General features: G+C 46.8%; 1 protein-coding gene across 1 annotated transcript; it reads right to left on the minus strand.

Moving 5' to 3' along the window:
- Positions 1-3,883: 3,883 nt before the first annotated feature.
- SETD4 (SET domain containing 4) lies at positions 3,884-25,752 on the minus strand. Its single transcript, XM_065876708.1, has 10 exons — positions 25,583-25,752; positions 21,967-22,062; positions 17,633-17,670; positions 15,177-15,265; positions 13,221-13,650; positions 10,709-10,883; positions 9,156-9,237; positions 7,940-8,020; positions 5,290-5,413; positions 3,884-4,018 (listed from the first exon to the last, which is right to left on the minus strand). Exons 1-10 carry the CDS (start codon positions 25,653-25,655, stop codon positions 3,884-3,886), a joined length of 1,323 nt encoding a protein of 440 aa, XP_065732780.1. The 5' UTR covers positions 25,656-25,752.
- Positions 25,753-26,633: the final 881 nt, after the last annotated feature.

The following is a 26,633-nucleotide window of genomic DNA, read 5'->3' on the forward strand; positions in this document are numbered from 1 at the left end:
GTCCAGGTGTTTCAGTGACAGCCATTTTCACAGCATTACAGCGCTGATTTCCTGAAAGGTCATTAACAGTCTCCACCTTCAGGCAGGAGCACTTAACGTGCCCCAGTCCGAGGAGAGTCTCCTCTATTTTTAGCTTGAAAGATTTCAGGAATGCCGCAAATCATCCTTCACTTCTTGGTGTCCGCACCCTCAGGCCAAGGCAGCCGTTGGAGGTTTACCACCCACAAACTCCGGAACCAGATACCAACAAGGGTGGGTGTGCCTGCCCAAGGCCTAGGAGAGAGAAAACAAAAATGGGGGAAGGAGAACAGTGGCAGTGGGGTGAGAGGCGGTACATGGGAGAAGGGAGCAAACAGTTCTGCTGGTAAGGACAGTGCAGGCTGCCCCCCTGTGTGGGCAGACGCGGGGTGCTGGCCCTCACAGGGACTGGCAAGGACGAGGCTAGGGAGGCAGTGTGTGACTTCCCTGGGGTTCGCCCTGACGGCCAGACTGTCCACAGGAGCCACGAGTTTCTTGCAAAGAGTCTGAATGCATTTATACACCAAGCGTCATCTGCAAACTGAAAGTCTTATACTTCTGTTTTCTTTTTTTTAATTAATTTTTATTGGAGTATAGTTAATTTACAATGTTGTGCTAGTTATACACATACCCACTCTTTTTAGATTCTTTTCCCATATAGGTCATTACAGAGCATTGAGTAGAGTCCCCCGTGCTATACAGCAGGCCCTTATTATACTGCTGTTTACAAATAAGGGTAGATCTGTCATGGATGATGAAAGAGCTCTCATTTGTCAACGTCTCTGAGTAGTTGCTTCTTGTCATTGTTCGTTTTTTCTAACCACGGGACAACTAAAGCATAAGTCCCACATGGGTCTGAGAAGTTTTTCCTGTTGGGGGGTGAGGGGCTTTAATTTCTAAAGGTATAAAACACTCTCAAGTAAGAATTAATATATTTAGGTCCTAAATGTCCACGAATAGGGGACAGGAAAAATAAATGATGCTGTAGTGCAGCACCCCACGGCCCGTGGCCTGTCTTGGTAAATCAAGCTTTACTGAAACACAGGCATGCATGTCTATACATTGTCTACAGCTGCTGTGTACTACAGTTGGGCCAAAGACCGTATGGCCCAGAAAGCTTAAAACATGTACTATTTGGTCCTTTACAGAAAAAGCTGGTGAACCCCTGGTAGAGTGTATCATGAAACACACTACAGCTATTAAAAAGCAGAGTAAGGGGGGACTTCCCTGGAGGGCCAATGGTTAAGACTTCGCCTTCCAATGCAGGGGGTGCGGGTTCGATCCCTGGTCGGGGAGCTAAGATCCCACATGCCTCGTGGCCAAAAAACGGAAACGTAAAACAGAAGCAAAGATGCTAACAAATTCAATAGACTTTAAAAAAAATGGTCGACGTCAAAAAAGTCTTTAAAACAACAACAACAACAAAGTCAACCTCAACTGCATCTATGAACAGGGAGAGACGCTCAAGATACAATAATGAAGATGTTTTATTTCTAACTCTGATCCCTGAGGTGAGTGGGCTCCATTCACTTGTTTTTGTTGAGCTTCACGAGAGGAATTCGCTTCTGGGGAAGGCTGAAAACAGGGCAGGGAAGACAGAACTCTGGGCAACAGAAACTCCGGGGCTGGGGCAGCCCCCACCCCCCATGACCCATTCAGGGATCCCCGAGGCCTGAGGAGCGTATACACCCCCTTCCCACGCTAGTTCTGAAAAGGATAAAAAATACTCCTAGGTAAGGACAGAGGTCAAAATATAATCATGGCCTTAGGTCAGTTTCCCTACACAGAGGCCCAGAATCAAGAAGACGTCCCCACTGCGGCACGGCTGCGCTGGGTGGAGCTGGGTTCCCCCAGGGGCGAAGCGGAAAGAGCTGCGCAGGGGGCCCAGCCCTTCTTCCCAAACTGGCAGTCACGTAATCCCTGCCCAGTGAGGTGCGGGGGCCCGCCCCGTCCTCCTGGAAACCCCCAGAAGCCTCCTGCAACGGCCAGCTCGATGCGTCCATGCCGGGAAGGCACGCAGGCCGAGCCACTGGGTCCACGGAGCACAGAGGCCAGCCCCTCGCTCCCCGGACAGGACCCGCTTCCGCCCCGGGACCAGCCACAATGCACCTGTGCGCTCGCGCCTTCCCGGGGAGGGCGGTGGGACCGGGCGCGGCCACGACAGCTGGAGGAGGGACCGGCTCCCGGTATGTTTCTCATCCCCGCTCTCACATCGCAGGGCGGCGAGAGCGAAGCCGACCCTATCGCGGACTCCCCCAGGAAACCTTCAGTGAAGCCGCGCGCCCACCAAGGCCAGTGGGCGAGGAGCGCGGCCGTCGGTGAGGATGGAGGAGAGGCACGTACCCGAGCCAGGAGAGCGCGGAATTCCGGACACTGACGCCCCCGAGCTGTGACCCGTGTCCCCCAGAGGGTCAGCTGAGCGGCACCATCGTGCCGCCACACGCTAGGTGTGGGATCTCCGGCCGTTTCTTCCGGTCTTTGTTTGTAAAATAGGGCGGCTGTGAGGCTTCCGTAAAACTCCGCGCACCGAGCCCCACCCAGCACAGGGCCTCGACCCAGCGACGCTAACGTTTAATAAACGTCACTGCCGTATGTTTCAACAACGTCCAGTTTTTATAATAAGCACGTATTTGCTTCTGGGATATATGATGACACCGCTCTGACCCCCTCACAGTTGTTAATTGACGGGCATGAAAACGCTGTGAGAAGTTTAAATCCACAGCCAAGATCTAAAAAGTACTAATTAGAGCACACTTTACATAAAACCCATACCCAGAGTGCGGTCAACAGCCTAAAGTGCTTGTATTGTCTTTTTTTTTAAAAGAAAAAGGAAAAAAAAGGAAAGCAAAGCCTGAATTCAATATGACCAAGTGAGCACAAAACTTTATCTCCTGTTCCTCCCAATACCCCCATTAAAATGAAGAAAAGGAGCAGAATAAAAGGGTTAAACACCCACCACAAAGCATGAGAAAGGGACACGGGCTGAACAGAGATTTGAACACATTCTGGGAAACTGTAAACAGAGGGAGGACTGGTGAGGCTCCACGAGTCTCCTGTTCGACAAGGACGAACTCGCTTTCTGCGCACAGAAATCACGGGTAGTCAGGGCTGGAGAGGCCCTCCCCGTGAGCTAATCCCTGGTCCTCAGCGGACAGGGGAGGCGCAGACGGGGAGCAGCAGCACCACCGGGGCCTGTGCCACAGGCCCTGCTGCTAGGTGGGAGCACAGGGGACCCCCGTAACAATCTCGTTTCCAGATGGGCAGTCAAGGACGGAAGATTCGAAGTGAGTTGCTCTAGCTCAGAGCGGCGGGGGCGGAGCCCGGCTGGGAGCCGAGACGGCTGGGCACCGCCCCACACTGCCCCCTCCCAAGCCACCCAGCCACTCACCACCACATGCTACGTGCCCCTCAACCCTACCCCGCTGGCATCAGAGCACAGAGCAGCACTACGTCTTGTGCTTTCACGGCCGCTGAGTCAGGTAAGAAGCAGGACACCCAGAGGAAGACCACAAACGGGGCCCCGGGCTGACCCCGGCCCCCTCCCAGCCTCGCCCTCCCGTGACAATTCATTCGTTCCTGGGAGGCCTTCCTCCAGGACTGCTATTTGCTTTGACAGCAACAGAAATGCCGATGGGATGGAGTCCCCAGGACCTGCTCTGCCCCTACAGATGCCCTTCGACATCCCCAAGCAGCCACCACTCCTCCCCACAGACAGACAGAAGCAGAGGAATAGGATTAAGCAGATAACTGTTTAATAGAAACTGCTGATTGACTGTAAATGATTCTATATAAAATAAACCTTAGTTTTAAAATGTTTAAGAAGTCACACCCACCATTGGAGGTGATCACCTGCACTTCGGTGAAGTTACGTAAAAGCTGTTTGCAAACTGGTTAGGGTCTCAGCAGAGGCCTGGAGAATCTTCAGCTCTTCTGTCCACAGTGTTTCTACCAAAGTTAGTTGGTTTATCAAAGCCACTTCTTCATCTTTCATATGAGAAACCTGGAAGTTATTTTTAAATGATTTTCTTTAGTGTAGTAAAATATACATAAACATAAAATTTAACATTTTAGGGCTTCCCTGGTGGCACAGTGGTTGAGAGTCCGCCCGCCGATGCAGGGGACACAGGTTCGTGCCCCGGTCTGGGAAGATCCCACATGCCGCGGAGCGGCTGGGCCCGTGAGCCATGGCCGCTGAGCCTGTGTGTCCGGAGCCTGTGCTCCGCAACGGGAGAGGCCACAGCAGTGAGAGGCCCACGTACCGCAAAAAAAAAAAAAATGAACATCCTGACCATTTTTAAATGTACAATTCAGCGGCACTAAGTACATTCACAGTGTTATATAACTACAGCCACCATTCATCTCCAGAACTTCTTCATCATCCCAAACAGAAACTCTGTACCCATCAAGCATTAACTCCCCATTTCCCCCTCCCCAAACCCCTGGTAACCTCTACTCTACTTTCTGTCTCTATAAATTTGCCTATTCCAGATATCTCATTTAAGTGGAATCATACAGTACAGGGTATTTGTCTTTTTGGGTCGTGGTTTATTTCACTCAACACAAGGTCTTCAAGGTTCAATAAAATTATTTTTTTTAATCCTAGTAATGTTTTCATTCAAATAAGCTAATTCCTCCTTTAATTAAAACATTCATTAAATAAAAGGGAAAGACGGGACTTCCCTTGTGGTGCAGTGGTTAAGAATGAGCCTGCCAATGCAGGCGACACAGGTTTGATCCCTGGTCAGGGAAGATCCCACATGCCATGGAGCAACTAAGCCCGTGCGCCACAACTACTGAGCCCACGCACCGCAACTACAGAAGCCTGCGCCCTCTAGGGCCTGCGTGCCACAACTACTGAAGCCCCGCGCGCCTAGAGCACATGCTCCACAACAAGAGAAGCCACCGCAATGAGAAGCCCGTGCACTGCGACGAAGAGCAGCCCCTGCTCGCCACAACTAGAGAAAGCCCGTGTGCAGCAACGAAGACCCAACCCAGCCAAAAAAAAATTTTTTTAACTGAAAGAAATTTAAAAATAAAAGGGAAAGAGTACCTTAAAAATCTGTTACCAAGAATTCATGCAATAATTTTACCTATTAAAAGGTGCAGACACATGTTAACAGTCAAAACACGGATTACATCAGTGTTCATTTATTAAGGCATTAACAACACCCTAAGAAGGTGGACTAACCCTATCCAACAAGCATCAGTACAAAACAACTTCTTTATCGACACATTTCTTTAAGAAAAGAACGCAATATTCTAGAAGCATACCTTTTGAAGCACAGCCTTACTCTCCTTGATGAAATAATGGCATATTTTCTGGGCTATGTCCAAACTTGCCTTCTCATTTGTATCTGAAATTATTTCCCCAATAAGTACTTTTTTCCAGCATGTCCTAGAACCAAAATATTCAATAAGGTCATTTCAGCAGGTTTTCAAAAACAAAGGCGGCTTTTCCACTTGAACACTTCTCCTATTTTTCCAGAAACGTAATAAAACTCATTCCATCAGCGTGTTCCCTCAAACCTCCCACCACATGCAGGTCCTGTGCTGGAGCAGACAAGGTATACAGGACAGAAGGAGGATAAGAAGCTGAGGATAAGAAGCGAGGGAACTGGCGCTCTTTGCAGGCAGGGCCTGAGCTGTATTAGCACCACAATCCTGTGTGTGGCACGTGAGTAAGAAGAGTCGCGTCCACCAGCCACAGGAAGAGAACAAGGGACAGACAGGAAGGTGAGTCCACAGTCAAAGTGCTACCGACTAAGGAGCAAAGGCGGAGGTTTTCCTTTTCTTCAAATGACAGCCTCTCCTAAAAGAAATGGCAAACGGAACAGGACATGTTTCACAAAGTAAAATGCTCTACAGACGGAAAGAGGACTCTACAGTGAAGCCTTTCTCTACATGCAGGTCCTTCCAATTTTACACTAAGGAAGTCCGTAGGAAATGGGGCTCAGCGGGCTGGCGGGGCCAGCTTTCTGTAGGGGAGGCAAGCGTGGGCCGCGGCCAAGGTGCCGAGCAGGAGGGGCTGAGTCAAGCCTACAGGCCGGCGAGGAGCACTAACCAGGGAGGAAGGGGGCAGGGGGACAGATGCTGGATGCACAGAACGCGAAAGTGCACGTGGCTGAGGAGGGAAAGGCCACGGTGACGGCTCTACCATCCCAGTGGAGGGCACAGAAGTTGCTGAGAAATTCAGAACAGCCCAAAAGCCATACAGAAAACAAAGTCTTAGACGTCGTCAGCTTCAGGGATCATGGTGGCAACCCCAGGAGCAGATACGCTCTCGGGAAAGAAAGGAAGTCAAGAAATAACATTTGGGACTTCCCTGGTCCAGTGGTTAAGACTCCGCACTTCCACTGCAGGGGGCACGGGTTCAGTCCCTGGTTGGGGAACTAAGATCCTGCATGTGAGTGGCGCGGCCAAAAAAAAAAAAAAAGAAAGAAAGAAGGAACGCCATTACTGTGTGCCAGGAACAGTGCTTTATACGCAGCCAGTATCTGTTTTAATCTTCACAACCGCCTAGCAAAGAAAGCATTATAATCCCCACCTCAGACACAAAGAAACTGAGAATCCGGAACAGTAAAGCACTCACCCTAAGTGACGGAGCTAATGAGAGGCAGAACTAGCGTGCAAATACCCGTCAGGCAGAATCCCAAACACATGCTTCCTCTGCCACACCACTCAGGTAGTCAGAAAGCACCCAAAGGGAAGAAAGGAGGCCTCAGGAGGACCTCTGGGAAACATCCAGGTGCTTTATTTGAGGCTGACGCGTCTCCAAGAACGACTTAAAGAAACTTATGTGGGTATGCACGAGATAAAACAAAACACAAGATGAATGGACAGGGAAAACAAGACGAAGGAAAGAAGAAGAAAGATAAGATACAGCCAGCAATGAGTCAGTGATAAATTGCAGGCCTTAGAATCCTGCACACATGGATGGACCACAAGTTGGCCTCTTGAGTTTTCTAGCGAGCGATAAAAAGGAAACATATCACATACAGAATTCAGTGTCTGTACGACAAAAACACACCATCTGCTGAGAAGAGACACAACTGCTTCTGGTGTTGAGACCAGGGGATAGTTTTTCTCCCCAAGTCCCTACAGAAAAGGAAGCAAGCAATACCATAAACAGCAACATCACGGGCACGATGGAACGAGCACAAACTACTTCCAGGCACTGTGCTGAGGGCTACTTCTAGGCGTTATCTCACCTAATCCTCCCAACTGCTCGAGGACGGGGTTCGCCATCTTCAGGAAGTCCTCCCTGTGGTGTCTCTCACCTGAGATTTGCTAAGTAGCAGGCATTACTCCCCGACTCCCTCGCAAGGAGCTCCAGGGCTGGGCAGCGCACGGCCGCGCGTGTGACCATCCTTTCCACACTAAGGGAAGGACCAACAGCCTCTCAGGAATAGTGAGGACCTGACCAGGATGCGTGTCTACACCAGGGGCTCCTCCACCTGCCTCCTCTATGGAAATATCCAGGCCTCTCCCTGAGCAGGCGTCTGGATCTGCCCCCAGGACAGAACCGGGAGGGGGGGGGCCCAGCCAGTGGTCAGGAGCTCGGTCTGTTCCCAGGAAAAACCCACCTGCTCAGAGGCTCTCCTCTGACCAGGGCCAACACGCACGCTTTTCCAAGTGTTTACCCTGAACAACGAGCTGCAGGTCACCAGGGGGATACATGTGAGGAGAGACCAGTTCTCAGGCCCGTGTACTCTATGACTCTAAAACCAGAATTCCAGAAATGGTGCAAACCTAGAAGTGAACCACTCCCCACACCGGCAAGTTACACAGAGAATAAGCAACCCCAATATACAAGGGCATTCCTTTCTCCTCTGAGGTTGGGCCTTTGAATGTAAGCCCCCAAAAAGCCAAAGTTATGTCCAAATCGTAACTATAGCTCATGACCAACACACAGGGAACTTACAATTCTTCAGCTTCCAGACATAACAACTTAAGAGCTGTGAGTAACCGCCAAGATGGTCCATCCCATCCAAATGTCAAATTTCTAAAGTAGAAAAAGAACAGATATATGTACATGTATAACTAAATCACTTTGTTGTACACCTGAAACTGACACAAGATTGTAAATCGACTACACTCCAACATAAAATAAAAATTAAATTAAAAAAAAAATTACCAATCTGTCATTTCGGTGCTTCATTACATCACGGTAAATGACTAAAAAGCCAAACATTTTTTTAAAGGGGCCACTAAACATTGCACAACCATGGTCTTAGTCACAAAGAGAAAAGTAAGTCTGCAAATACTTAAGAATAAAGCCTAAGTAACAGAAAATTCTTTGTGTTAAAAAAAAAAAAAAAAGTAGGGCTTCCCTGGTGGCACAGTGGTTGAGAGTCCACCTGCCGATGCAGGGGATACGGGTTCGTGCCCCGGTCCGGGAAGATCCCACATGCCGCGGAGCGGCTGGGCCCGTGAGCCATGGCCGCTGAGCCTGCGCGTCCAGAGCCTGTGCTCCGCAACGGGAGAGGCCCCAACAGTGAGAGGCCCGCGTACCGCAAAAAAAAAAAGTAAAAAGCTATTTTTATTTGGTAAGAAGCTGAACTTGGATGAGGGGGCCACAGTGAGATGAATGATATAGAATCTGGATGATCCTCCGGATCAAACAAATGGCAGCCACCAGAGCTAGTGTCCCTCACAGTGCGGCCGCATTGTTTAGAACTTAATCTCACCTATAGAAGAAAATCTGAAAGGGAGGGTGTCAAACCCAGTTTATCCCATTCGGCGTGGAATCACCTAGGCTCCTCCCATCCCAAGCGCCTGCATCCTGTTGCCAGGTGACTGACGGCCAGGCTGGCCTGCAGTAGCCGATGCCACCCCACCTGACCACGTTTGCCACAAACACACTGGGCCACCGATCAGTACATACGGGGCTCTCCCGGTACAGAACTGGAGACTTCAGGCTCGTATCTTAGGTCCCCAAACAAGTCGCCTGACCAGCCAATTCCCCTCCTGTGTATCCCGCAACATGAAGCACGATGTGCCACACAGAGTAAAGGCTCAGTAAGTAGCTACCTGTCACCAGACCCACGTCGGGAGGCAGCTCACACCTGTCAAAATCCCAGCTCTCAACTTTTCATCAAGATTTCCTGAAGGAATAACTACTGGAGAGAAACACTTACTCTATAAAGTCGTGATCCTCTAAAATGGAAATCTTTTGGTTCATCCGTTTATCTGTTGATGGAAGATATTTAACAAGTATATCTGCATTAAAAAAAAAAATCAGGCTGAGATTTAGGGTATAATTCAGGTGGAAGAGAGGGGGGACCCTTTCTTCTCAGCTTACTTTCCTTCCCGTCAGCAATCAAGACATGTGTAAACAATTTTACCTATTTCACATCAAAAGAATCTAGTCTTCAAGCCCAACTCAATGAGAGTATGATTCAGCCCTCTGAAAAGCTACAAGAATTCCAAGGCAGGGGACAAAACGTCTGCTACCTCAGCTGCTGCTCTCACTAAGCAAATCAACCCGCGAAATCGGGTAATGAAGACATTAGCAGGACTGCTGAGAAATTACACCCACCGGAAGTACAGACTCCGTACAAACATGAGGAAATGTTTCCAAGACTCAGCTTTTAAAAGCCAGAATTCAAAACTGTCTGGATATTAGTGACTGTTATCATAAACAACTGAAAATGAACATGCAAAAATTAACGAAGCTTTTTGGGGTCATAGGATAATGAGGGATTTTTCTATTTCTAAAATTTCTTTTTACATTTCTCTACTTTTATTTTTTAAATGCAGAAATAATGAAAGTGTGAATTTTGTTCAAATTATTTAACAAATCAATACTTCGTGGTCATCGATATTAAAGTTATTCTGATAATATGAGGCTAATTTCAAAGCTAGCTTTCTAAGAGACGCAGCAAGGCCCAGTTTTCGCTTTTCCATTTCATTCTGAGAAATAACATTATTACTTTGGCTACTAATAGGATGGAGTAGTATCACCTTGACCAAGTCTCTATTTCCATTAGAACTTATATTAAAACTACCTCAAGTTATACACTCAGTAAATCTCTAGACATTTCTTCAAAGCCTAGAAAACTATTTCTCTGCTGCTTCAAGGAAGGGGGAAAAAATCAGCCCCCTGTGTACTATTTTTAATACCATATTTGAAATTTTCACAGCATAAATTTAATAGGTAAATCATTATTTTAAAAAGAGTAATACCAATGATGACGCTAGGTAACAAAAGAACATAAATGGAATGCATATTTTATCATGCCATTAAGCCGCCCAAAGAAGGACTGTGTAACATATTTGCCATGTGATTGGTGCACCGCCTTACACACGGTGGGTGCTTCATAAATATTTTTTACTTGTTGCCCTCTAATCCTATTTTATCTTTAGTGACAATGTCTCAGTACAAAAATTTCCACTTCTTGCCATCTATTAATACTCTATTTATTTCCCTAGCAGTTTCTCTTTTCTTCCATTCTACCTAATGCAATAAAAATCTCAGTTCTCCTTATCCTCAACATCGATCAAAGCTTTGCTGGTTTTACTTCAACACTGAAATGACATGGTCAATAAGAATCAGGCTAGCCCTGCCTAGGAGAAAATAAATGATACACGCTTTAAGGTTTTGCCATTGTTACAAACACTTAACATAACCACAGATGGGGGGATGGGGAATTCTATCATCTTAGTGATCAGAACCAAAGTGAATTCCAACCTTTTGAGACATAAACACAAGCATGAGGATTGCAGACGGAAACAAATCCATACTCGAGGAGCAGGCGGTGGTTATCGTGAGGGCCATAGCAGATGAGCACCTCTTGGTGCTTCCCACAGCTCACAGCTGTTCTAATTTCATAACAGCGAGTTTCCTCATTAAATGCTGCTTTTACCTAGAGAAAAGAATTGTAAAAGATGTTTTTAGAGCAAAGCAGAAAACTAAAAAGATTAAGTGATCGTATTAAGCAGGATGCCGCTTTCAAGCACTCATCACGGAATTTATCCACCTGGAGAAAAAAATGCCACGTCCGCACTTTGGCCTCTTTGGTTCTCCTCGACTTCCCCCCCATCGGGGTGGGAGGGAGTCCCGCCTGGGGGCTCTAAGGATGGCCAAACACACGACACCTGACGTCGGACAGATCGGACAGATGACTAACGGCAGTTTATTGTAAGTCACCCATACGGCCCGGGGGGAGGACACAGCACACCACACAGGGCCACACAGGGCCACACAGGGGCTGCGCCTAGGAGCGGAGTGTCAGCAGCGGCCATGGGAAGCAGGCCTGCAGGCGCAAGGGGTGACGCCCTGGTTCCCCGGGGCGATGTGATTTGCCTGTCTGAATAATTTTGAGGGCTGGCAGGGAGTTGACACGCATTCGGTTGAGGACCAGGTGGGCTACAGCCAGTCCGGCTGAGGGCAACTTCCCACTGGCTGGGAAATATCCACGGAGGGCAGAGGAACTCACGGTCAGGCCTTCGGAGCCCCGCGAGGCCCAGACGTCCAGGCCGAGCATGAAACTTCAGGTCCTACGATACACACACAGCCTTTTGTGAGCAGCATGACGTTGGCTGACACTGTCATATGGATTTTGTGACAGCTCTGTTAGGTAGCAGGCAGAGAGGAAAAGACCAAGGAGACCGGACTGCTCCCACGAGCGGCGGGTACAAGCACTGAGGCCTTCTCACTAAGCAAACTGCAGTGAGATGGGGATGAGGAACAGGCCGAAATTCTAGCTTTTGTGGCACCAACAAGAGGGTCAGGGCCAAGGCCGGCGGTGTCACGTCAAACGCCAGCTGCAGCGCACTTTTTTTTTTTTCTTTGCAGTACACGGGCCTCTCACTGTTGTGGCCTCTCCCGTCGCGGAGCACAGGCTCCGGACGCGCAGGCTCAGCGGCCATGGCTCACGGGCCCAGCCACTCCGCGGCATGTGGGATCTTCCCGGACCGGGGCAGGAACCCGTGTCCCCTGCATCGGCAGGCGGACTCTCAACCACTGCGCCACCAGGGAAGCCCTGCAGCGCACTTTTGACCAGGGGCTGGCGATCTTTTTCCATGAAGGGCCAGAGAGTAAGTATTTTAGGCTTTGCCAGGGTCCTGGGACCACGTGCCCTAGACTGTAGTTTGCGACGCCCTGACACTCAACAGTAAAATCCCTGGTTTGGAACATAAATGCACTAACAGCTCAATAATAAAGTCACGCCAATGGGGACTGACCGAGTCCCTGTGGCCAGTACCCTACTGTCCTGTACCCCCTTGACTTTAGTTCAGCAGTATCAGCCACAGAAACACCCATCTACCCTCAGTCTCCTTTGCTTAATTTTGTTAGAAATGCATCTTTCTACAAAAGCGAGGAGCAGACAGGCACGGCGATGGCCGCAGCCTAAGAAAGCACAGGGAGGGTCTCCCCTCCATCCCCACGCTCTCCTCTCGTGGGCACGTGGGCTTCTCAGGGTGGCGTGGGTCACTAAGAGGACAGCGTGAGCGCAGGTCCCGCCAGTGCGCCTGCAAGCGCACCCTGAACAGGCAACAGGTTAGCTGACACACAGACATCCTTTGCCCTCAGGCCAGGCCTTCAGCCCCGTGTGCCCCGCAGATATAATCATCTCCTTTATGTGCTGGAGCAGAGAAGCCTGAGGAAGAAGAGATCCCCGACTGACTCCCAAAGTGGGACCCCTTAACGATTTCCCACAAATAGCCATCCAGCCAGAAACTGTTGATTGAACAGTCGATTGAACAGGCCTACTACATGCCAGGCCCCGTGCTGAGCACTGGCGTTACAAAACGTACAAGGCGAAGTCCCTGTCCTCTAAGACTGCAGAGCTCCAAGGGGGGAAGGAGCAAGTCCCTCAGAGATCACGGCAAAATGCTGACAGCGATGCCACCAAGTGTGAAAGGGAAAGAGACAGGAAAGCAAGCGAGACTTTAGCCGCAGGTCTGAAAGGAGGAAGAAGGATGCTGCACCACGGGGAGGTGGGGGAGGGCTAGGGTTCGGGCCATACAGGGCATAGAGCACCTGCAGGCCTGGAGAGCAGAGCAGGGAAAGTGGCAAAGGAAAAGGATGCCGGAGGGGAAAGAGGGTCGGGAAGAAAGAGAGGAGCCTACCTGACAGCAGGTGGGTTTACCAGCTGCACCTCTCCCTGCGGTTCTGCTGGCTCTTCCGAGTCACAGGTTCTACACGTTAGAGTCCTTCCTACTGAAACCAAACACGGGTCTCCCGGTTAACCTCTCACCTGGGCGTCAGGGCTGTGGTTCAGCAGATCGAGGAACGGGGCGAGCACGCAGGTGTCCGGCTCTGCGGAAAAGCACTGCCTCGGCACGCGCTTCATGTACACAGCCCTGGTGTTGACGGTGCACCAAGCCCATAGGAGGGCGCTGTAGCTGAAGATGCTCTCGACGGCCTCCGAAAACAGAGGCTGCAGGGAAGAGAAAAAGTCTCTGGAGGAAGAAACGAACTCCTGCACGTGGGTTCTCTGCTCTCTGGCCTTTGCTTTCAAAGGTCTGGGAAGAAGATTCACCACTTCTGGCTCCAAACAAACAGGGCAGGAGTAGGCCTTGGGCAAAACCTCCAGGTAAGGCTTCCAGGGAGACCTGTCCCCAGCATGCTTTTCTGAAACTAAAAAGGTGCAAAGAGCCAGCACAGGAGATGGAGGAGGCTGCCACCTTTTAAAATGAAAAGCAGATTAAAGGAATTACTTTCATTCAAAATACGGCGTAAGCAAGAGGTACAGACATCCTAGGGCTTAGTTCTGCTCCCAGAGGGACTGTGGCCAAGCTCACCTAATGCACCCAAGAGAGGTCTTCCTTCCTCAAGGCTTTCCTCCCCGGATTGCACCCCAGTACAAATGCAGTGAACCAGTCACACTGATACAAGAACTGGCTCACTAACCCGAGCTCCAGCTTTGTTTGCCAGAGATTCTTTCTTGCAAAAACCTCTTTGCTTCCAACTTGGTTCTCCAGTTTTAAAGCTTTTGCTGGAATTTCACTTGTTCCACTTGGTTAAGGATATAAATCTTGGGGGGTAGAGCGCAACCGGTGGAAAGAACCTAGATGTGCCCCATCCAACACAGTAACCGCTGCGTACATATAGCTATTTCAATTTTTATTTATTTTCATTAAATAATATTGAAAATGCAATTCCCCAGTCATACAAGCCACATTTCAAGTGCTCTTGAGCCATATGTGGCTGGTGGCTACCGTACCAGACAACACAAGGTAAAACAATGCTATCATTGCAGAAAGTTCTATTACGTGATACTAACCCAGGCAGAAAACTGAAGAGGCTCATTATATACCTGTTACAGATCTAAAGCTTTTGTCTTAAATGTACCCATTCTATTGCAAATTATACATTGCGGTGTTTTTATTTGTTACCAATAAAAAGATCACATGTTGCGTGAATGCATTTAGGAAAGTTTCCATCAATCCTTCAAAGTCCAGATTCCTAAACTACCATGCGTTCTACTCAAAATTGCAGAAAATGTTAACACTAAGAGCATCCTTGCCTCTACCCAGGCCAGTGAAAATACACCAGCCCTCTTACAAAAGTAAGCCAGGGGAAAAAAGTCCAGAACTTACTGTGGGTTGAGAAACAATACAATCTTCCAACCTTTATAATTTAGAAACCCCTTATGCTGAGGATCTCCCTCACACTGTCCTCAGAAACCCACCCAAAACAGAGACCCCCTATAACATAAGCCAGAAAATAGTTCTCAGCTCCCATGTTGGCCTCCTCTCTTCTCTGCCAAACAAAACCAACTCTCTCATACTGTCGACAGCTCTTCAGAGCTGAAGGGGAATCCAAGCAAGTACAATAAGGGTAAAAATGAAAGAGTAAATAGAATTTGTCAAGACCTACTACAACGGAGGAGAGTGGAGTGTCATGAGACAAGGCACTCAGCCGTGATTTACATCTATTATCCCATTTAATCCTTATTTTCTAGTAAGGTTAGATCAGGATTCAAACCCACATCCCGAGCAGCCTATTAAAACCTTAAAAACGCAGTTTACAATGAATTAAGAATCACCTTCATAAAACAGAGTAAACCTTTCAAATCATTTCAGATATTTGTTAGCTACGTGAAAGGGCTGGGTCCTAATGAGCTATGTCTTGGACGACACGCTCTCCAATGATATAAACTTTCAGGGAGAAGCACTTGGCCCAGACAAGCAGGTGAGCAGTCACTTACTTAGCAATATACGCCCCTAAGTAGCTTCTAAGCACTGTGTCCGTGGTGAGCAGGCAACTCTCAGGCAATGAGATAATCATCTGTCCCTCCTTGCCAAAAAGAAAGTAGAGTTTAGGACATCCATGCTTTGGGAAGGACCTGAATGAGTCTTTAAAGTCCTTGATTCCACAATCATCTAATAAGAACCCAGCAGAGCCCAACCACCGATGACCGAAGAGCCCTCAGGGGATGGGCTCCCCAGTTTAAGTCAGTAGATGCAGGCAAGGCTGCTCCCACGCCAGGGATAGACACTACATCCCCAGCAAGAATTAAAGGTTCATTGTGTGACTGACACCCACCACCAGTCAGCCTTCCACCAGAAAGGAATGTGGAAACACTCTGACAACTCGAATCATATTATCCCTTCATTTTCTGACACCAGGAAATAGTGCTACCTATAGGCAACAGACAGAAACCACGCCAAAAAATTCTTCCAGTGAAATCCATGTGTCCAGTGACTATTCCCAGCAATGGCCTACTCGCCATATAACCTGCGCCAAGTGGCTAAAGAAAGAAGGGCAGCCCCCCCAGCACAAGGGTCTCATTTGACCACCTGCCAAAGTATAGCTTTCAGTTTCTCCCACTGAGACAGAAACATAGAAAGAAAAATCAAGACGTCAAGGAAGAGACATCAGAAAGAAAGCACTAAGAAGCCAGATACAAGATCCTGCTTTCATCATAACTGGCATCTAAGTTGGTTAAACATCACAGCCAGGGCTTCCCTGGTGGCGCAGTGGTTGAGAGTCCGCCTGCCGATGCAGGGGACATGGGTTTGTGCCCCCGTGCGGGAAGATCCCACATGCCGCGGAGCGGCTGGGCCCGTGAGCCATGGCCAATGAGCCTGCGCGTCCGGAGCCTGTGCTCCGCAATGGGAGAGGCCGCAACGGTGAGAGGCCCGTGCGCCACACACACAAAAAAAAAATCACTGCCAAAAATCTCCTGGGTTCAATTTCTGGTCTCCTCATCTGTGATTCAAGATTGAGTTGGGATGGTCACTACAGTCCCTTCCTGCTCTGACATCCCATGACTTTCTGATTTAAAAAAAGGCACTTAATAAAATGCTCTATGTCTTGACTGGGGTAAATGTCTTCATCATCAAAACGCATCAAACTGGACACTTTAAATCTGTGCATTTCACTATGTGTAAAATACATCTCAATTTTCAAGAAGTTTTCACAAAAAAGCCACATTTGAAAGTACATGTAAAGCAACTGCCAATTATCATTTCATGATCTTAACAAAAACTACCCATAGCCACTGCTGTATTCACGAGAGGTATATTTCTCCCCCCAAATTCTGCTACAGAATGAAGTCATACACCTCCCCTCAAAAAGAAAACTATTGCACAACAATGTTAATGTACTTAATACTACCGAACTGCAAACTTAGAAAGGGTTAAGATAGTAAATTTTATGTTGTGTCAATTGTACCACAATTTTACATGTTTAATAAAAAAAATTAAGACAGCATAATAGAATTATAACATTAAAAGCTACCATTCTTTAGGCTAAAGATATATACACAGCTGGGTTTTTTTATAAATTAAATTAAGGAAGTAAAAATAAATTAAAACCATTTTGAAACAGAAAATTAAGATCATTACAAATAAATTAAGGACTTAATTTCTAGCTTTACAGAAAACTGTGCATTAGGTACCCTTTAAGTAGCACAGAAGAACTAAAACAGACCTTGGAGAGCATCCGCATGACTTACCTCCCGCTTTCCAGGTGAGGAGACAGAAGCCAGGAGGGTTAGCAGCCTGCTGGGCTGCCGGGCGTACTTACTATGGATGCTCAGATTCGGGCAGCTCCCTTCCACCCCCAGCCCATCCCCAGCGCATTTACAGTATGATCCGATTTACAAACCCTGCTGCGGCACAGACTGCTGGCCGCCCCCGCAACGCGCTCCCTGCTCCTGCTCCCCATGCAGTCCCACCTGAAGGGTGCGGCTCGCAGCAGCTGGGGGCTCGCGGCAGCTGGGGGCTCCCGGCAGCTGGGAGATGGCGGCAGCTGGGAGCTGGAATTTCCGGGGTGAGGGGAAGCCTGCCCTTCCTCACCCCTTGCACCGTCCTGCTGCTCGAGCTCCTGGAGCTGCACCCTGGAGCTGAGGGTGTGGGGCTCCCTCTCAGAACATGGATAAGAGCTGGACGGAGCCCGAGAGACCAGCACACCAGCCCAGGTCTGCCCGTCCACGCTTGTTCACGTGACGGCACGAGACACTTGCGCTCTGTTACCTTGGGTTTGTCTCTTATACGCTACAAACTTAATTCTAACTGACAGAACTGTATTCAGAACTATACATTAAGTAAAAAAAAAAATAATCTGTATGTCTAAAATATTTTTAATTCACTTGATTGAACCACAAAAACAAAGCAGCAAACTCTACTTTGGGTTTCAAGATAAGAGAGAAATTCTCACCCGTAGGGATGTTTTGCTCATCAGCCCTCTTCCTGTACCTAGGAATGCAAAGACAGAAAAAGGGTAAATCCTACTCTTTCTTCAAGGTCTTAGAGATACTATTTTGCATAAAAGATGTGGATGAACTTCAAAATTACACAAAGCTGAAGCTGAGTGTCTCGCATCCTTTGACTCCCAGGGGAACCAAAGGATCAAGAAGCTATCCTGGGGCTTCCCTGGTGGTGCAGTGGTTAAGAATCTGCCTGCCAATGCAGGGGACACGGGTTCGAGCCCTGGTCCGGGAAGATCCCACATGCCGGGGAGCAACTAAGCCCGTGAGCCACAACTACTGAGCCTGTGCTCTAGAGCCCACGAGCCACAACTACTGAGCCCGCGAGCCACAACTACTAAAGCCCATGCGCCTAGAGCCCGTGCTCCTCAACAAGAGAAGCCACTGCAGTGAGAAGCCCGTGCACTGCAACGAAGAGCAGCCCCCGCTCACCGCAACTAGAGAAAGCCCACGCAGCAACAAAGACCCAATGCAGCCAAAAATAAATAAATTTTTTTGAAAAAAGAAGCTATTCTGGAGAATGGCCCGACCTCCTTTTGGGTTTATAATCTTGAAGGGCAAAGCTTCAGCGTCAACACCTAAAGATCATCACCTTTAGGCAGATCTGCTGCTGGGTCTCTTACAGGAAACTTGAGGCTGGATTCTCTCCCCTGGGGCTCACCAGCTGGGGTGGAGCCTAACCCTAACGCCCACCCAACCTCAGAGGCTGGACCCACAGGCCACTTTTACCCACTGCCAGACCCGGCCTTCCCCAGTAATGATCTCGAGTCTTTAACCGAATGACCAGTAAAGCTCACTCAGGTCCCTCAAAGCCTGAGGCCTACCCCCTCCCCACCCCAGCCGGGCAGCCATTAGCCACGCCCTCCGTGACCTGACGAGCTCAGCAGGGTAGATCCAGGGCCAGCTGCTCCCCGTGAGCCAAGGCCTTGGCCAGAGCACACTCACAGCGCTAACCTCCGCAGCAGCTCTGTCAACGCCACCAACACACAGACGTCTACCCCTCTGTGCCCAAGGCTGCCCTCCTGCAACAGTCAGACGACAGCTTCCCCGGCAGGGATGGGCACAATATGTATGACCTGTGACTATCACACGGAGTGTCTCTAGTCATCTTCTCAAATCCACAGTTGTTGACTTTTTTCTCTCAGCTAGGAGGGTATATAATTCAGCAAAGGTCAATGCCTGCGGGACTAGTGGAAGCTGCAGGTTCCTGGAGGAAATTCCCGCCTCGAGTCCCGCCCGGTATCTGGCAAGTTTGATTTGATGAGTTATCTCCCTACCCAGAAGCGTCTGTCTGCTCAAACACATGGTTTTGGTTTTAAGAACTTACTTAATTTCCTCTGTGTGTCCCACTGTGGAGTTAATCCCCGTGGGCCAGAACCCTTCCTAAAATCAATTACTAATGAGAGGATTTTTTTCTGTGGGGTCATCTTTTAAAAAAATTCATGTGCTGGGCTTCCCTGGTGGCACAGTGGTTGAGAGTCCGCCTGCTGATGCAGGGGACACGGGTTCGTGCCCCAGTCTGGGGGGATTCCACGTGCCGCGGAGCGGCTGGGCCCGTGAGCCATGGCTGCTGGGCCTGCGCGTCTGGAGCCTGTGCTCCGCGGTGGGAGAGGCCACAGCGGTGAGAGGCCCGTGTACCGCAAAAAAAAAAAAAAAAAAAAAAATTCATGTGCTAATTTAAGTGGAAATTTCTCTTCGAGCACACATGAACAGAACTTGGCATGTCGAATAAATCCGGAAGATACTTTACCTATATATCTACAACATAGTATTCAGTAGATCAGAAAGCAGATCACAGTAACCTGCACTTACTAAGGCAAGGTGTAGCAAGTGGCCATGAGGATCTTATTACAGACTTCTCCCTGCCTTATAATTTCTGCTACCATCCATCTACCTGGGAGGCCCCGATTTGGACAGTGCTTTTAGCATTAAAAGGAAATACTAGGGTCAGCTCCCAAAGCATAAATCAGGTCAGAGTCTAAAGACTGAATCCTGCTTGCAACTTGGGAGCCTTGCCACAAACCAGGACTAACTCCCCAGAATTCTGTACATTCTGACAGACTCCCATCAGCATGCTCTCCTATCATACACTGATTAAGAGCTGAAGATATAGAAAGCACTTAGGGAAGGTGTTGCAGACCGCATGCTTGTGTCCCCCCAAATTCATATGTTGATTTCTCAGCCCCCAGTGAGATGGCTTTAGAAGGTAGGGCCTCTGGTAAGTGGCTAGGTCATAAGGGTGGAGCCCTCATGAATGGGATTCGTGCTCTTATAAGAAGAGACAAGAGAGCCTGCTCCAGCTCCCAGCTCTCCACCACGTGAGGACAACAAGAAGATGGCAATTTGCAAAGCAGGAATCGGTCCTCGCTAGACACTGAATCTGCCCACACCATGATCTTAGACTTCCCAGCCTCCAGAACTGTGAGAAATAAATGACTGTTTGAAGCCACCCAGTCCATGGTAATTTGCTATGGCAGCCCGAGCTAAGGCAGAAGCTTCCCTGACCCCAGAACTGTAAGTACTGGGTTCTGATCACTGCCAAAACACTCTGCTTTAGCTCCTCCAAGACCAGGAATCTGGAGGTGGGCCCAGAGAAAGTTGCTCCTACTTTTAAAACTGCTAACTCTTCACTGCTCCAAACCATAGACAGATTACTTACTTTCAGGCATTCGATTGAAACCATATGCCAATTCCCGCTTGACAATTTTAAACCTACCCTTCTTAAGGCAAAGTGACACCCGAGGAGTAGGCAGGCCTTAGGCACAGCAAGTCCACTCCTGACACTACTTTCCCTTGATCATCTCATAAAGAACTCCATCCAGTAAAATCTAAGAGTATGGTTTTTACTGACCGTTCCTTGACACACAAAAACAGAAAGTTAAACATTCTGTTAGAGGCTGATAAATATGGTTCACCATCATAAAGAAGGAGCAATCCTAATAGAAGTTGGTTCAAATCAAGTATTTTAGCCCAAAGTCATCATGTATAACTGACACATAGGGAACAACTTTACACACATCGCCTCACTGGACCAGGGGCACACATGGTAAACCATTTATCTTGGGTGATATATAAGGAAGTTAGTTTGCTCAAAGTTAAATTACCTAATGGGTACTTGAATTCATTTTAATCGCCAAGGGAAGCATTCAGAGGCATATGATCTAAATATTCTACAAAGGGAAATGTCTGCACCTGCCCTGTGATACAGAACTTCAAGGCCCTCAGCACATAACTGTCTCTGTGCTACAGCAGATCTGTAGCACAGAGACAGGTGGTCCTCTCTGTGGTTACCTCAAGCCCACTTGTGGACAGAGCTGGGTCGCCTTGTATGCAGGCACAAGCCCATAACAAGCTGCCCAACTTCTGTGAGAGAATGTTCCGGAAGAGAACGTTAACCCAAACTCCATGACAAGCTCCTCAATTTTCAGAAAACAATGTTAATCCAACCTTCACAACAAGCTCCTCACCTTCCAGAAGAGAAAGTTCACCCACCCCTGTTCAGGTGACTGTGGACGCCAGGGCCACACAGGGGCTCCTCCTCCAACACTCGGGGGGCAATACCGCTGAGGCCTCCCTAAGGGCTCCTCTCCTGGAGCCACCCCCAGGGACCAAGCACCTCTGCTGGTTCTCTGGAACCCCTCCCCTTAGAAAACTACGGCGATGCTCCTGAGCTAAGGGATAATCCCATCAGCCCGCACGGCTTGAAAACCCCATGAAATCACCATAAGCAGGTTGATGGGGACACCAGTCCCCACATTACACAATGTCCTCCCAGAAAAGCCCAGTGAAGATGTTTCCCTCAGGTCTAAGTTCCAGAAATACCTGTACTTCTGACGAGTAAACAATTTAGCTGGGTTTACAGAACACTAAGATTCAGCTAATTGACCATATACATTGGGCTGCTGGAAAGATGAGTCAAATCTGTAGCTCACCTCTGACAGGGGTACGAAATTTCATAATCATGGCTTTTATGTGTTATCCTTATCCCTGCCTTCGTCTTATTTTTCTATTCTCATTTCCCCTTTCTAACTTTTAATGTTATTTCACCATTTTGGAATTTCTCTCCACAAGCCACTTAAACTCATTTTTAGAATAAGGTCAAGTAAATATTACACCTACAAGGCAGGAAGGCTGCCACACAACAGAAGATGGTAGATATTTTTTGTCGGGTTGAGGAGATGATATGCCCCCAGAGAGAATACAGCCCACCTGCAAGAATCACCCCTGCTTTCCTACCACCTGGGCCCACATGTCTCTCACGTGAGAGCTGAACGTCAGACCTTACCTGGAAAATGAGCAGGTATTAAGTTTGTATCTTCAAACTTCCTATCTTTCAGCCACTTCTTAAGCTCTATAAATTCAGGCCTGTAGCTCTCATTCACTAATCAAGAGACGAAAGAAAAACTGGTGATTAAAATCACTATATAATCAGATTGCCATTTAAAAAGTAAATCTCTGATGAACTGTCTCAGACAGTCATATCATAAAAGGGAATAAATTTTAAAACATGCACAAATAATGTAAACTAAAATAGAAAAACCACAAGATCATCTCAAGGATGCAGGAAAATCATTGGATAAAATCTGGCACTCATTCCTGATAAATACTCCCAGCAAACAAGGATAGAAGGGAACCTCCTCAACACGACAAAAAATATCTAACAAAGAACCTACAGCTGACACACTTAAAGATGAAAAACTACGTGCTTTCCCCCTCAGATCAGGAACAGAAGGATGTCTGTTCTCCCCACTACTATTCAACACTACACTGGTTCTTGCCAGTGCAAAAGGCAAAGAAAAATAAATAAAAGACATCTATTATAGGTTGAATTGTGTACCCAAAAATTCATATGTTGAAATCCTAACCCTCAGTACCTCAGGCTACGACCTTATTTAGAGATAGGGTCTTTACAGAGGTAACCAAGTTAAAATGAGGTCATCAGGGTGGACCTGGATCCAGTACAACTGATGTCCTTATAATAAGGGAAATTTTGACACAAGAACAGAGGGAAGATGATAGAAGAAACACAGGGAGAAGACAGCCAGCCAACGACAAAGCCAAAAAGAGAGGCCTAGAACAGACCCTTCTCTCACAGCTCTCAGAAGGAACCAATCCTGCTGACACATGCTTTATAGATGAATCCTCAGGGCATTACTGAAAGTGAAATAAGCCATTCACAAAAAGACAAATACTGTATGATTCCACTTACATGAGGTATCTAGAATAGCCAAGTTCATGGAAACAAAAAGTAGAGTGGTAGCTGCCAGGGGCTAGGGGGAGAGGGGAATGAGGAGTTATTATTTAATGGGTATAGAGTTCCAGTTTTGCAAGATGAAGAGAATTCCGGAGACTGGTTGTACAACAATGTGAATGTACTGAACACTACTGAACTACACTTAAAAATTGTTAAAATGGTAAATTTTATGTTCCATGTAATTTTATTACAATTAAAAATTTTTTTTAATTTTTTTAAGATCTCAAATCAATAATCTGAATAAATGGAGATATACATCTTACTTATGGGTTGGAAGATTCAATACTGTTAAGAAGATTGATCTATAGATTCAATACAATCCAAATCAAAATGTAAGCAGGCTTTTTTGTAGAAATTGACAAGATGATTCTAAAATTCATATGGAAATGCAAAGAACCTAGAATAGCCAAAACCACTTCGAAATATTGATTTCAAAACTTTTTATTACTATAAAGCTACAGTAACTAAGACTGTGTGATACTGTCATCAAGACAGACAAAGAAATCGATAGAACAGAAAAGAAAGTCTAAAACAGACCCACACATATGTGGATAACTGGCTTTTCACAAAATGCAAAGGCAATTCCGAGGAGAAAGGATAGTTTTTTCAATAAATACTGCTGGAACAATTGAAGTAAACAAATCATGGAATATTATCAGCAATAAAAAAGAATGACCTGTTGATACACACAACAGAGAATTATCTCAAAGTAATTATGCTGAGTAAAAGAAGGCAGATAAAAAGGAATGCATACTATATGATTAAACTATAAAACAAATCAATAGTGAAAGAAATCAGATCAATGGCTGTCTGAAGATGGAGGCGGGGGGGGGGTTCAAAGAGCACAAGATGAAAGGATTACAAAGGGAAACAAGGAAACTTCTTGGGGTGATGAATATGTTCATACCTTGATTTCGATAATGGCTTACTGTATGTCAAAATCTATCAGATTATACACTTTAAATATGTGACATTCATTGTATGTCAATTACATTTCAATGAAAGTGTTTTCTAAAAAAATACATGCTCCAAAATCTAAGGCTAAAATACGTTATCACAACCTAGAGAACAGAGTTTACAGCAAGAACATTTAATAAGCAACTACTACACTGCCAGCACTATTAACCACTGTGGAGAGCGTTCAACATGTTCCTCACCCTCAAAAAGTTAACATTTTAGTTGGGGAAACAAGACTTCCATGAAAAACAACTGGAAAACCATAGCTCCTAAAGAATAATACCCAATAAGCATGATAACCCAGTGACATTAGTGAGAACTGGAAATTGCATCACCAAAAACATAAGACCTCAACTCTGCCTCGAAGGTTAGAGAGAAACTGAACAAGCAAGGAGAAGGGAAGAAAGATGTTTTGGCTGAAGAAGGACTTTGAGGAATGGCAGAGGTGGAAATGTGGGAGGTGTGCTCAGGAAATGGTGAGTGGAGAACATACTGCCAACACAGGGAGTGGGGCGGGGGAGCCACTTAGAAAGGCAGTTGATGTCAGGCAGGAATTCAGAGAGCACACAAAAGAGAATGAGGGGGACGTCCCCGGCGGCCCAGTAGTTACAACTCTGTGCTCCCAATGCAGGGGGCACGGGTTCAATCCCTGGCTGGGGAAGATCCTGCATGCCGTGTAGCACGGCCCAAAAGAAAAAAAAGAGAGAGAGAGAATGAGAATCCTGGAGGCTCCTATACCAAAAAGGCTACATCCCTTAAGAAAGTTAGACTGACAGTGACAAATGGAACAACCAGCAGGGAAGAAAACAAGAATGTGGTGAACCAGCCAAGAGCTGGCTGAAGTCATCTCTGGGTAGAACAGAGAGGGAGAAGTGAACCTAAGAAAGGCCAGGTGAGAGTTAGCAGGACATGGGCTCCGGAGAGCAAAGAAGGATACATAGTCAAAGATTACCTCCATGGTGCTGACATGCTGGGGGTCAGCTAGGAGGACTGCTATTAATTTTTATGAAAAATAACAACTGCATTTATGTAGTACTCTCCAGTGGTCCAAGCACTTTCACATACGGTATCTCGTTCAGACTGGGTTACACTGAACTTGAAGTGATAAATTTACATCCAAATATTAATACCCTTTAGGTAGCTAGAGGTCAGCAGAGAGGTCAGGACCAGAAACAGAAACCTGGGAGTCATCCCCAAAGAAGACATAGTTGAAGCAATATATCTGTATTTCTACAAGGGTTTAAAAGAATATAATGGCACTATTTAAAAGAATATTCTTTAAGAAGTATTCTCTATGAACACTGCTCATGGGCTTCCCTGCTGGCGCAGTGGTTAAGAATCCGCCTGCCAATGCAGGGGACAAGGGTGAACCCCGGCCCGGGAAGATCCCACGTGCCGCGGAGTAACTAAGTCCGTGCACCACAACTACTGAGCCTGCACTCTGAGCCCACGAGCCACAACTACTGAAGCCCGCGTGCCTAGAGCCCATGCTCCGCAACAAGAGAAGCCACTGCAGTGAGAAGCCGCGCTCCGCCGCAACTAGCCCACGCGCAGCAACGAAGACCCAACGCAGCCAAAAATAAATAAATTTAACATTGCTCGTGTGCCTTTGAGAAAAGCTATGTGTTAACAGCAATCAACAAAGGATTCCTTTTTTTCATCACTGGCACCAAAAGAATCAAAACTGTACCTCCTCTTGATTCAGAACTTGTGAAGAGTTTTCGTCTTCTGATTCGGCTTGTTCTTCCACCTCCGTTCCTCATACTAAAACTGCAGTTTCTGCTTAATTGCCCAATCTAAAATAAAAAGCATTTGCTTTGCCTTTCTTTCCAGCTGTATGATAATCACTGTTGATTGTACCTATAAGGATTTAAACATACAAATGTAACTATTTAGTACACCATTTCTCTAAAGTGTTTTTGTATATAAATTGTTTATACTCTGACCTAAATCATGCACAGTAATGGAATGCCCATTATATTGGTCCCTCTAAAACAGTTTTATCTTGAGGTCCTATTACATGCTGATTAATCAGAGAAATCCTCATAACTGATTTCATAATTGTGTGCTTTGGTGACGTGTACATCAACGATAATCAGCACTTACTAAGCACCGACCTATCTGTACTTTGAATAAACAGTAGTCCTGAAGCCCCCATCTGCTAGGAAGTCTTAGAGGAAAAAACCAAATCCTCTTTCAGCGTGAAGTAAATAATGATTTGTCCTTAAAACCAGCATCCTGAAATAAATATAAACTAAGCGGGGGTTTGCCACAGATTAGGGAGAAAATGAGAGCCAAGAGAGCAGACAAAACAAAGAGATGATAAGAAAATCTAAAATGACTACAGTTTCTATACGTTACTTCCTCGGAAATATAAAAATGAAATCTATTAAACACACCAGCATGATCAGATAATGGAGTGGCCTACTATATGAAGCCATTAATAGCAAGTATGCGCTAAGATGTAAAAATGTCCAAGATATATTACATGAAAAAATAAAGTTGCAGAACAAATTCAATGATCCCTTATGAGTTTGATACTGTGCACATTTTATGTTTATAAAACAAGAGGCTTTAAGGAAGGATATTAAAAAATATGCACGGGGAGCGGACTTTTACTATTACTTCTGTATCCTCCTAGTCTGTGCCTTATGTATGTATGAGTACATAAGTGACATAATATGAATATTACTTAAGTGCATATATATGTGCATTTTAACCATACCACTGTTTTTTTTAAA

Source organism: Phocoena phocoena, chromosome 4, assembly GCF_963924675.1.
Source record: "Phocoena phocoena chromosome 4, mPhoPho1.1, whole genome shotgun sequence".
NCBI classification, from domain to species: Eukaryota; Metazoa; Chordata; class Mammalia; order Artiodactyla; family Phocoenidae; genus Phocoena; species Phocoena phocoena.

Excerpts from the sequence above, each read along its gene's own strand:
- SETD4 (XM_065876708.1), bottom strand. The coding sequence starts at position 25,655 with ATGAGGAACGGAGGTGGAAGAACAAGCCGAATCAGAAGACGAAAACTC. Across the intron at positions 13,651-15,176 it reads TTAGGGGCGTATATTGCTAA|GTGGCAGCCTCCTCCATCTC; the intron begins GTAAGTGACTGC and ends TCATTTTAAAAG. Across the intron at positions 9,238-10,708 it reads TTGTGTTTATGTCTCAAAAG|ATATACTTGTTAAATATCTT; the intron begins GTTGGAATTCAC and ends TTTTTAATGCAG.